Below are 13,131 nucleotides of genomic sequence, written 5' to 3'. Positions count from 1 at the left end.
ACTGCTGGAGAAAGGAGGATGGGAAACTAAGCAGTCAGCTTTCCCAAAGTGTGCTGTGGTACAAAAGCCACTGCTTACATAAGGGAATTAGAAGTGCAAATCTGAGGCTCACCTTTGGCTCATTTATATCAAGTGCTTATGACACTCGATGCACAACCACTATTGAAACAAGGGGGGAAGCCTCAGGCTTGAATGAGCAGTTTTGGGGAAGTTTTACTGCAACAGTGACTTAAAAGCTCACACACAGCACCAGAGGCCGTAATTCTTCAATCAAATCACCACATTTCCTAGCCCAGCTCTGTCTTTTTGAAGGTGCACTGGGAGTTGGTCTCTTCTCCCTAGCGTAGGACAAGGGGCAATAAGCACAAACCAGAACACAGGAGGTTTCACTTCAGGAAAAACTTCTTCCTTGTGACAGTGCTGGAGCACTGACCCAGGCTGTCCAGAGTGGTTGTGGAGTCTCCTTCCCTAGAAATATCCCAAACTCACCTAAACATGGTCCTGTGCAACCTGCTCTGCTTGACCATGCTTTAGCAAAGGGGTTGGACTAGATGATCCTCAGAGGTCCCTTCCAGCCCCCACCATTCTGTGATTTATTCCTGAGGAGTTAGTGGAATCAAGATAAAGAAGAGAATAGAATAGAATTAACCAGGTTGGAAAAGACCTTTGAGATCATCAAGTCCAACCTATCACTCAACACCATTTAATCAAATAAACCATGGCACCAAGCACCCCATCCAGTCTCTTCCTAAACACCTCCACTGATGGTGACTCCACCACCTCCCTGGGCAGCACATTCCAATGGCCAATTTCTCTTTCTGGGAAGAACTTTCTCCTCACCTCAAGCCTAAACTTCCCCTGGCACAGATTGAGACTGTGTCCTCTTATTCTGATGCTGGTTGCCTGGGAGAAGAGACCAACCCCCACCTGGCTACAACCTCCCTTCAGGTAGTTGGAGACAGCAAGAAGGTCACCCCTGAGCCTCCTCTTCTGCAGGCTAAGCAACCCCAGCTCCCTCAGCCTCTCCTCCCAAGGCTGTGCTCCAGACCCCTCCCCAGCTTTGTTGCCCTTCTCTGGACACCTTCCAGCAACTCAACATCTTTCCTAACCTGAGGGGCTCAAAAACCACACAACATTTGCTTTTTTGAAAGGTGTTTGATCTGGGCAGGAGTTAAACACTGAATGAACAAACTGAATGAATGAGAGAGAACTGTATTCCAAGCCATTTGTTGCCTATGTCTAGCTCTTAAAGTCCCCCCTCCCCCCTTTTAATTTCTTTTTGCCTCTCATCCGTTTCAAAGGCACACTTCAGACTCAGAAACATGACTGAAAGTTTATGACATAGGTGAAGTTTTAGCTCTTTGATCTTAGTGGAAGAAAAACTCTTATTGGTTTTTAATGGGAGCCTGAATTCATACAGTGAGATAGAAGGTCAGCCATGGCTATGGGCTGTTTGCTTTTGTCTCCCTCTTGCTTCTCTTGCCCTTTTCTGTAATAGCTTCTATGGGGATGGGGGAAGATCAGCTCTGAGTGGCAATCTGTCCTGCTTCTCTCTCGTCATATTCCATGGGCAGAAATCGATTTTTTCAAGCAGAAGCTATTAAAGCAATAGCCTTTTGTGTCATTTACTCTTCTTGAGATGCTGCCCTGTCCACTGGAACATCTCAAGTTCCATTTGTATTATTGATCTGTCCTACTGTTACTGGGGAAACACCTGAGACTTTCAGACAGCTATAGCTTGCACTAAACTAGATGCTCAAGTGGTTAGATCAGGGAGCAACTTGCGAGGTAAGTCATGACAAGATGTTTTCCAGATTGGCTTCATCTGCCTCAGTTGTGTTCTCATAAGCTCATTCTTTCAGTACAATTTCTGCTTAGTGTTCTGAGCCTATTTTCAGTATTTTATAGCTCCATGCCATAGTGCAACCTGTGGCATGGTGTCTTCCCATCACATGGTGAACACAGCTTCCAGTTTCTTCATTTCTTCTTTTCCACATCCCTTGCTCTGCAGCTACCATTGCCACTTCCCTGGGGCTTCAAAGAATGGAATAGAATAGAGTAGAATAGAATAGAATAGAATAGAATAGAATAGAGTAGAATAGAATAGAATAGAATAGAATGGAATGGAATGGAATGGAATAGAATGGAATGGAATAGAATAGAATGGAATAGAATAGATTAGACTAGACTAGACTAGACTAGACTAGAATGGAATGGAATGGAATGGAATGGAATGGAATAGATTGGACTAGAATAGATTTGCCATTGGAATGTGCTGCCCAGGAAGGTAGTGGAGTCCCCATCCCTGGAGGTGTTTAGGAAGAGACTGGATGGGGCACTTGGAGCCATGGTTTAGTTGATTAGATGGTGTTGGGGGATAGGTTGGACTGGATGATCTCGAAGGTCCTTTCCAACCTGGTTAATTCTATTCTATTCTAGTGTCATCTGTCTTGTCCATGTGATATTGAGGAATGTCAAGAAATAATGAAAATCTTCCAGATCTGTGAATGGCATAAAAATTTAATGTCAAATGACATCAGGACTGTGCTAGGCATTTTAAGGTTTCTAAATGCCACCAGATATTTTATCCTTCATTTACCATGAGACAGGATATTAGTCATTTGAAGAGTATATTTTCCACTAGGCAGGAAAATGACATTAACTGTTTGTTTCCCACTATTTCACCTTTTTTCCTCCCCCTGCTCTAAATATATAAAAAAGATTTTTCCTTTGCTCACAATTTGCTCTAAGCTTTCATGTTCCTGCAGAGGGATCAAAGACTAAGACATGAACATTAACCAGATGAATGATTTCCTTGAAACCTCTTCAATGATACTCACTACTACAAAGGAAGAACTGCTTCACAAACTTTAATGGCATTAATTTAACATCAAATCCTATAAAACCAGAGTCAATCTCCCTCTCCCTTTATTTAGGATCATTTCTGCTTTCTACCTTTGTATATGATTGCACAAAGTGCAGAGATCAGAGGAAATCAAAGATGCTGCTTCTGTTTTGGAAATGACATTGGTTTCTCTGTTTACAGAAGGAGGTGCCTCACACTGGATGCTCTGCAAAGGCGAGATTCACATGTCCTGTGAGACCTCCACATCTGCCAGAGACACTCTACAATCATTTGACTGTAAATGCAGACAAATATGTGGTTTATCTGCACCCTGGGCTTTGGGAAATTCTCCATTTCCCCTTATCTTACAGGATCATAGAATGGTTTGTATTGGAGGGGACATTGAAGGGTCATCTAGTTCAAACCCCTCTGCACTCAGCAGGGATATCTGCTGCTAGAGCAGGTTGCTCAGAGACTCATCCAACCTGACCTGGAATGATTCCAGGGATGGGGCATGTACCACCTCTCTGGACAACTTGGGCTGGTGTTTCACCACCCTTAGTCTACACTAAGATAAACATCTGTATAGGTTGGACTGGATGATGGTAGCCAATACCATAGTCTACCTTTCAGACCAAAAGCATGCTTATTTATCTGTCTGTAGCTAAGCCAATAGCACAATGGTTAGGATTAAATAGTGTTGGATGATAGGTTGGACTCGATGATCTCAAAGGTCTTTTCCAATCTGGTTAATTCCATTCCATTCCATTCCATTCCATTCCATTCCATTCCATTCCATTCCATTCCATTCCATTCCATCCTATCCTATCCTATCCTATCCTATCCTATCCTATCCTATCCTATTCTATTCTATCTTGGAGGTCTCTTCCAACCTGGTTGATTCTGTGATCTCTATCTATATCTCACATATGTAATGACATATCTCTGTGGTCAAATATCTCTAATGCCATTGCTCTGCCCTCACTGGATGAAGAAAAACTTCTTAGAGAGTTTTTTAATTCCTACTTAACTAACTCTGCTCAGTCTCCAAAACCCAGTGAGCAAATGTGGTGCTCAGGAGAGCACAAAGCAGCAACAGCAGGAAATTATTCCACATGGCTGGACTAAGGCACAGGGGTCTTGTCCTGCAAGATGTGATATTGCAGCAGCTTCTGCCTGCTTCCTCTGGGTGTTGATGCAGCAGCAATGAACTACTGGGGAGTTTAGGAAACCAGAAGGTTACAGAAATAGGATAGAATTCTGGGAGTTTGGAGTTTCCCTTCTAGGCCTGCATAGTTTTGGTGTGGCCTTGGTCAAATCAGGTAATCAGTGTGTGCTGGTTAATCAGTGCAGTGCTCTGACCTGATAAACAGGGACAATATTGTATCCTTCTTCCTATTCTTAATCTATCATGTGTGGTTGGAATGCGAGGCTGGGAGAGGGGGAGACTTATCAGCTCAGTGCCTAATCTCCAGTGCAGAGCTGCTGAATTCTCTGTGGCAGTCTGCAGGGCTACTACAATAATAACAAAAAAGGTAAATAATGACCATAAACTACCAGGATACAAAGAATCCTGTTGCTGCACGGCCCTTGAGACCTGAGTTTTAAATTAAAGCTTCCCAGAACATCCTGGAGAGAGTTAAGAGCCACCTTCTCCATTAACCTTCCCTGTCTGTTACTCATCAGGTTAATTTCTTGGCCTGTGGTCAAATTTGTCATTTCAGCAGAAAAAAATGCTTTATTGCCCACAGTTTCAGCTTGTTTATTTTATGTCAGAGGCTTAATTAATTACAGTGCTAAACTGTTCAACAAACATACTGTTACACAGGCTGATCCAATTTTCCCTGCACAGCATCCATGCTATTGGATTTCACCAAGAGCTGTTTTTGCATCCCTCTCAGAGAAGGGTGGGGTTTGGAAGGGACCTATGGAGATAATCTAGGCCAAGCCCCCTGCTAAAGCAGGGTCACCCTGAGCAGGTTGCCCAGGCTCATGTCCAGGAAGGTTTGGAGTATCTTCAGAGAAGGAGACTCCACAACATCAAACCTTGGATCCAGAATAGAACATGGTGCTTCAAGAGGGATAGGGAGGATGTTCCAATGGTATGAGCATTCCTGTAGGGCTTGGAAACCTCCTTTACCTTGTGAAAAGAGCTTGTTTCTCTTGATTACACCACAAAGCTTCCCCTGTGATGGTAAAGCCCACAGAAACGTGCTGTCTGGTTTTGCTTACCCAGAAAAGTGGTGAGGAATCTGAAGTACTTCGGGCATGGCCGGACCACAACTTCTCCCACCTCGGCCTCAGGCCAGCATGTGATGTTGTCCCACTGCCTTCTGCAACCTGGAGGAAAGAGAAAAGCAGATGGCAGGACAAGCACTTGTGGTATCTGCTGGATGGAGCAGAGGAACCAGGGCAGAGCAGCTCTGCCAAGGTGCAGATCACCTTGGTGCAAGCACCTTTTGAAAGGAAAGACACAGAAATACTTTCTTTATTCACATAGCTTTCATCTCCCCCAGTCCCTTAAATTCAGCCCTGCTGGTGTCTATAATTTTTCCAGAAATCAGTACAGAAATAACAGCAGATTGGTGCAAGGACTGGGCAAATCAGTGCTCATAGAGGAGAGTGTCTCTTTTTAGATCAAAAAGGCAGAAATATCTAACTAACTATCTCTCCTCCTTGACCTTATCTCTCCCTGTGACATTAAAACACCTGATCTGAACATGGTCCCTGTCCTTCTCTGCTTCCCTCAAACATCTGTTGCCAGGTGACATGCTCAGCAGGAAGGGGACACTGATGACAATCGAGGGGTCAGGAGCTAAATCCCTCCCCCAGAAGCAGTTTTCCTCCTTAGAAAGAGAGAAGCTGCAAAGAGCTGCTGGAGGTTGCCACCGGGAGATGCATCCATAGAGAGCTACGGAAGGGTGGTGCAAGGGGGCACTCTCCCAGCCATCCAAGCTAGGAATGAAGGTAGCAGCATGGGAGCTAACTTCTGGGAGAAAATGTAAGGTTTTGTTAAAATCAATCATTTCTGAAGACATCAATGATACATGCTGTCCCTAATGTGACATCAGCACTGAGCCCCAAAAGAGGTGGCAGACCTGAATGAAAACCAAAACAAACCCAGACAAATTCAGAAGCGATTTGCCTCAACATAGAATTATAGAATAACATCTAAGTGCCAGGTTCTACACATTGGCCACAACAACCCCATGCAGAGCCCATCCTGGCTTGCATCAGGAGCAGTGTGGACAGTGTGGTGTTGGATGATAGGTTGGACTCGATGATCTCAAAGGTCTTTTCCAACCTGGAAAACCTATTCTATTCCATGCCATGCCATGCCATGCCATTCTATTCTATTCTATTCTATTCTATTCTATTCTATTCTATTCTATTCTATTCTATTCTATTCTATTCTATTCTATTCTATTCTATTCTATTCTATTCTATTCTATTCACAGAATGGTTTGGGATGACCTTAAAGATCATCTAGTTCCAACTTTCCTGCCATGGACAGGGATACTTCCCACTAGAGCAGTTTGCTCAAGGCCTCATCCAACCTGGCCCTGAACACCTCCAGGGAGGGGACATCCATGACCTCCCTGGGCAACCTGTTCCGGTGTCTCAGCACCCTCACTGCAATGAATCTCTTCTTAATATCCATTCTAAATCTCCCCTGTTCCAGCTCAAAGCCATCCCCCCTCATCCTATCACTACAAGCCCTCGTAAAAGGTTCTTCCCCAGCTTTCTTGTAGCCCTCTCCCAGGCAAGCAGCAACAGAGCAAGAGGACACAGTCTCAAGCTGTGCCAGGGGAGGTTTAGGCTGGATGTTAGGAAGAAGTTCTTCATAGAAAGAGAGATTGGCCATTGGAATGGGCTGCACAGGGAGGTGGTGGAGTCACCATCACTGGAGGTATTTAGGAAGAGACTGGATGGGGTGCTTGGTGCCATGGTTGAGTTGATTAGATAGTGTTGGGTGATAAGTTGGGCTTGATGAACTCAAAGGTCTTTTCCAACCTGGTCTGGTCTGGTCTATTCTATTCTATTCTATTCTATTCTATTCTATTCTATTCTATTCTATTCTATTCCATTCCATTCCATTCCATTCCATTCCATTCCATTCCATTCCATTCCATTCCAGTACTGAAAAGCACTGTAAGGTCTTCCTGGAGCCTTCTCTTTTCCAGGTTGAAGAGAGCCAACTCTCACACTTGGTTCTCATCGGAGATGTGCTGCAGCCTTCTGACATGTTCCATATTTTGGAGGTCTTACTAGAATGCTGAAGACATGGTTGTTTGGGTTTTTTTCCTGTTAGATTTCTAGCAGCCAGTCACTTCAGCTGCTGCCTGGGTTAGATAGATGGCTTGTCAACAGAGGTCACTTTTTCATAGCACCTCTATTCTCAGTTATTTGTAATGCCTCATTAGGCTGCAACACTTCCCTAAGCGTGACCAACATGTTGCTGTTAAGGTCAACAGTCCAACAAAAGAAACCAGAACACAAAGAAAGCTTGGAGAAAATATTTTTCATGTGCAAGCAAAGGGAACTGGGAAAACCACTCCCAAGGAAAACCAATCCCAACCTGAAACTCCTCCTTTAAATCATCATTTACTACTTGAGCTAAGGAAATGGCTGGCAGCATCATCAGTCTGGTCAGACTGAGGCAGCATGCTGTCTCAGATCAATAAAGGGAGCACACTACATGCTTTGAAGATGAGAACCTCCTACCCTTCAGCTCTCTTTACAGGTTTTTTTCCCCCATCCTTCTCTCATGAGCAACCACAACTTTTCAAATGAAGGCCTGGGGTGAGTTTATCAGAGCCTGAAAACCAGCAACTGACGATATCATCTTCGTGCACCCTCTTCTGTAGTGCTCATTAAAATTCACTCTTCAGGTTTCTATTATCAGGTGCAAAGCTCACTTTCCACCACATCAAACTTATCTGCCACCAAACAGCCAAGCAGCTCCGAAGGTATTAAGATAATCTGCCCATGGGAAAAAACCCAGATGGTTCCATGAGAGGATTTTTCATAGCATCACTGAACTGTTGAGGTTAGAAGAGACCTCCAAGATCATCAAGTCCAACTGATCACCCAATCCTATCTAATCAACTAGACCATGGCAATAAGTGCCTCATCCAGGCTTGTCTTAAACACCTCCAGGGACACCAGCCCCACGATCTCCCTGGGTAGCACATTCCAATGGTCAGTCTCTCTTTCTGTGAAGAACTTCTTTCTAAGATCAAGCCTAAACTTCCACCTGGCACAGCTTGAGACTGTGTCCTCTTGTTCTGGTGCTGGTTGCCTGGGAGAAGAGACCAACCCCCACCTGGCTACAACCTCCCTTCAGGTAGTTGTAGACAGTAATAAGGACTCCCCTGAGCCTCCTCTTCTAAGCTACTACCATCAAACATCCCTAAGCATCACATCCATGTGCCACTAGGTGACTCCACCACCTCAGGGGCAGCCCATTCCCATGCCTGAAAATTCATGATCCACAATGTTCTCCTCCATTGACCTTAATAAATTCTAGTGTGCCCATTACCTCAGGACAGGTTGTAATGCAAAGTGAAATGCAAGGTGGTGGTTATCAGATGGGCTTTTAAAATGCCCTGTCCATTATGCACTTTGAGAAGTTTTGTCATCTATATCTTCTTCTGCCAGCATTTTTCACCAGCACTAAGCATGCAAAGAGGTTAAGGTGCTTGCTTTTTGCAGCAAAAGCTGCCTCTGATTAAAATACAGAGAAGACACACAAGAGTGCCCTTGCAAGACACATACAGTGGATCTTGAAAAAGCAGTGTAAACAACTGCCTATTATACACTGCCTATTAGCTCTTCCAGCATCACTCTTCCTTATTGTCACCCCCCCACCCCCCCAGACATGCTGACAATATCTGCACAGCTTCCTGGAAGGGTCCAGGTTTTAAAGGTGGGCTTCCTGGCCCAGCAGTTATGCATCTAAAAGTCAGATGTGTCAATCTAAAAAAGTCAATGGAAAACACAGCTCTGGCTGGTGGTCCATGTCACTTCCAGGGTGTTCTAAAGTTCAGGATGGAATAGAATAGAATTAACTGGGTTGGAAAAGACCTCTGAGATCATCGAGTCCAACTATCACCCAACACCATCTGATCAAATAAACCATGGCAACAAGCACCCCATCCAGTCTCTTCCTAAACACCTCCACTGATGGTGACTCCACCACCTCCCTGGGCAGCACATTCCAATGGCCAATCTCTCTTGCTGGGAAGAATTTCTTCCTAACATCCAGCCTAAACTTCCCCTGGCACAGCTTAAGACTGTGTCCTCTTGTTCTGATGCTGGTTGCCTGGGAGAAGAGACCAACCTCCACCTGGCTGCAACCTCCCTTCAGGTAGTTGGAGACAGCAAGGTCTCCCCTGAACCTCCTCTTCTCCAGGCTAAGCAACCCCAGCTCCCTCAGCCTCTCCTCCCAGGGCTGTGCTCCAGACCCCTCCCCAGCTTTGTTGCCCTTCCCTGGACACCTTCCAGCAGCTCAACATCTTTCCTAAACTAAGGAGCCCAGAACTGGACACAGGACTCAAGGTGTGGCCTAACCAGTGCTGAGTACAGGGCACAATGACTTCCCTGCTCCTGCTGGCCACACTGTTCCTGATCCAGGCCAGGATGCCATTGGCCTTCTTGGCCACCTGGGCACACTGCTGGCTCATGTTCAGCCTGCTACCAACCAGTACCCCCAGGTCCCTTTCTGCCTGGCCTTTCTCCAGCCACTCTGGATTCATCAGAAGATGAATCCTTCTTTGGTGGTCTTTTCCAAGGATGAGAAGGGGGCTTGCATGATTTGTCACAAAATTAGCATGATTAGCTCTTGTTCTTGACGTGGGCTTCTGAAGTCTTGCTCAAGGAATGGACTGGAGGCTGTTGGCCACATGCTGCAGCTCAGATCTTTCTGTCCAGCAGCTCAGCCTCTTTCTCTGGAAGCCAAATGCCCCAAGTGCAAGCCAAGGGCTGCACCAGCCTCAGCTGGGCTTTGAGGAGCCCTCCTCTAAGAGCTCCTGACTCAGACCAACTGGCTGAGGATCACTAGCACAGTCCTGGCTGCGGTCAGTCAGGAAATCCCACCACAGCTACTAACCTTTTCCACTGTCCCCACTAAATGTGACTCAGAGCTCAGGCCCTCATTTCTTCTCCCTTTAAAAGGTTAATAAACAGAAGGCAGGTCAATCATCACTGCTTTGCAGAACTGGCAGACTGGAGCACAAAACCCATTTATTTGAGTCATATCTGCACTTCCAGCAACATGCGGCCAAAGCTTATCTAGGAAGCAGCAGAGAATAACTTTCCTTCATGAATAAACATGACCTCCAGAGCTCTGGCATGGCTCTGGGATGCGACTAGGTATGGCTGAAGAGAGGAATGAACAGCAGTGGTTGGTGTCAGGCACTCTTTTAACCCTGGTGACCTCCCAATTCAGAAAGATCACCTTTGAGCACATCTCTCGTTCCCACCAATTTCTGCCCAATGAACGAGGTCACTCCTGGTCTCTCCTGAAGGATATTCTCACACAAGACTTTGGCTCTTTGAATTCATGTTCAGATGTAAAGATACCCATTTGATGCCTGGGGTAATCGCAGGATCTCTGCATGCCTCTCATTACCCACGGGGAGATAACAGCAAGGCAAAGGCACAGCTTGATAAACCACGCTGAGCTATCGCTGAGCACCATCGGAGGCTGTTGTGCTTGCACTGGAAATTCATTTTCACTCCAATTTGATATTGGCAGCCAGTTTCCAATCCCTCTGGAGTTAGAACTGTAAATAGCTACAGGGTGACAACCATTCTCCCACTAACAAGCTCATGTAGAAGTGCAGCCCAGGTGAGCACCTGTGGTTTGTCCGGTTTGGTCTCATTACAGCTAATGATCACTGCATCAAACTTCTTGACCCAGCTGAGCACTAAGCTTCTGCCTCACTGGAGAGCCTAGACTCCAAAAGATGGTCCCTGCAATAATCTTCTAACTCAGTTCCAGACAGGCAGCTAGAGTTCAGTCAAGGTAGAGGTTAGGAAAACCCATCATGAACTTCAGGTCACTGCTACTGCCACAAAGTCCACAGTGTACAGAATTCCTGAATCAGGGATAATCTTGTAGCTAAATCTTGAAAGTTTTATGCAATAACAGCAACAGCAACAACAACAATAACTGTAGAATGTTTTGAGCTGGAAGGGTCTTTTCAAGGTCAAAGACCTTTGATAGTTTCTTCTTCCATAAACCATGCACATTTAATGCAGTATGATTTTGCTTCTGAAATGTGTCAAATTCACAACCTCCTGGACCAAAGGGTTGCACAGTTTAAGTGCCCACTGGAAGACAAAATGAATCCTTTTCTGAAGTCCCTTTGAACCTGCTCATAGCTGGTTTCATTAGGAGCTGCCTAGTCCTTTTCCAAAGACAGAAATATTCTTAATCTAACCACAACAGCCCTTGCCCTGGGGAGAAAAACCATGAAATCCTCTTTCATATCCCTCCTCAGGCATCTCTTTTTCAAGCTGAAGTGTTCTGGCCTATTTCATTTCTTTAAGCATGGGGACAGTTCTCTATCATTTCTCCTTTGTATCTTTCTGTGGGTTTAATTCTACCCTGTCCTGCTCTGGACTTGCAGAGCAGGGTTTTACCACATTTTCCTGTGACAGATTTGGTTTGACCAGGGCTAGCTTGGCTCCAAGGTTTCACTAAATGAATCCTCCCATACTTCCCTGAAAATTCAACCCTTTCCCTCCTGGATTCACTGCTCTGCTCTCCCCTCAACTCCAGCCCCACTCACTCCAGCATCCTCTCTCAGCTCCATCACCTTTGTCATTTTAGCAACGCTGGCAGCGTGCTCTGCAGCAAACCCTCAGAACTTCCCTTTCAACTTCCCATGGCTTTGCATTTAATTTGGCTATTTTTTGCCTGTCGTGCAGCCTGCTATAGCTCCAGCACTGCAGGCAGGATGTAAGAGGGAAACCACAGAGCTGAAGGAAACCCACAATCCTGCCAGGGCACGCAACCCCCCGGCACTGTAGCATTTCCTTCCTAACACTGGTGTGCTCTTCGTGGGGCACTGATTCTCCTTTATTCCTCCCTCAGTGAGGGATCTGCAGTCCCAATTCAGCAGCAAATCACAGAATTATAGAATGCCTTAGGTTGGAAGGGACCTCCAAAGTTCATGTAGGCTACCCCTCCACCAGTGAGCAGGGATTTCAACCAGATCAGGTTGCTCAGAGCCCCAAACAACTTGACCCAGAATGCTGCCAGGCTTCTTGGGCAATCATAGAAAGCAAAAAGGAGCCCCAGACTGAGGGGGAAAGGGTTTTCCAGGGATTTTGCCACAATATCCATGGCAAGAGAGAAACTGATTTCATTTTCCCCACTCTGTATACAAGATGGGGAGTGTCAGGCCCACCACTTTCTGCTTCAAGCCCCCAGGTTGTATTTCTGCAGTGGCTCCCAGCAGAAGTTGTCCAAGCAGTCAACAGGAAATATTAAAAGACATTTTCCTCCCTAAATGTTTGCAGACGTGGGACTTGAAGACCTAAGAAAGAAACCTCACCTTAAGACCCCAAGACTGAGTCACTGTAAACAGTGTGAAAGAAATCACCAGAGACTATTTCTGGAGGATTATTATTTAAGCATGAAAATCCTATGAGTTTTTCCATCATTAACATCCACTAGGAAACAACTGGAAAAGAAATAAATAAATGAAAATGTTTTAATCTCTCAGCCTTTCTTTAAGCAACAGACTAAACAAACACTTGACTTTTTTTTTTCCCCCTTCAGCCCTTCAGATCACTATAAATCAAATCTGTGAGCTGAGCCTTCTGCTTAATCCCAGAACATGTAAACCAAACCAAAAGTTCCAAGATTTAAGGCAAAACCCACAACTTATCTCCTCACCAGCATCTAAACAATTGGTAGATCTCTAAGTGTTCTGACATGGAACATGCTTAAAGGAGGATTGCAGGGATTCCTCATTACTCACTCAAGACACTCCTCGCCTTCCAGAGGTTGTACAGAACTAGTACTTAGAACCAGAGTATGAGTATAGATACCTACCATTCCCATATGGCTTTTCCTATGTTGGGACTGCCAGACAGCAATTAATAGTGAAGATGACTATGTTCAACCTCTAGCAATGCTTTTTTGACTCTTAAGGAGGCAAGTGACCATTCTGGCAATGTAAGATCTAAAATGGGACTCTCTCAAGCTGTAGGTCCTTCATACCTCACTATCTTGCCTAGCAGAAGGAGACTGGGATGCTGCAAGGAGGAAA

The 13,131-nt window shown here is 45.2% G+C and overlaps 1 protein-coding gene across 1 annotated transcript in view; it reads right to left on the bottom strand.

Annotated features, from left to right (window-relative positions):
* Positions 1 to 13,131, bottom strand: part of LOC104298092 (vasoactive intestinal polypeptide receptor) — a 97,053-nt gene that overhangs the window by 34,131 nt on the left and 49,791 nt on the right. The window contains exon 3 of the mRNA XM_054171253.1: positions 5,078 to 5,185. Coding sequence (XP_054027228.1) covers positions 5,078 to 5,185 — 108 coding nt within the window. The remainder of the gene's footprint in view (positions 1 to 5,077; positions 5,186 to 13,131) is intronic.

This window comes from Dryobates pubescens, chromosome 21 (genome assembly GCF_014839835.1).
Source record: "Dryobates pubescens isolate bDryPub1 chromosome 21, bDryPub1.pri, whole genome shotgun sequence".
Taxonomy (NCBI): domain Eukaryota; kingdom Metazoa; phylum Chordata; class Aves; order Piciformes; family Picidae; genus Dryobates; species Dryobates pubescens.
This window is presented reverse-complemented; position numbering and strand designations above follow the sequence as displayed.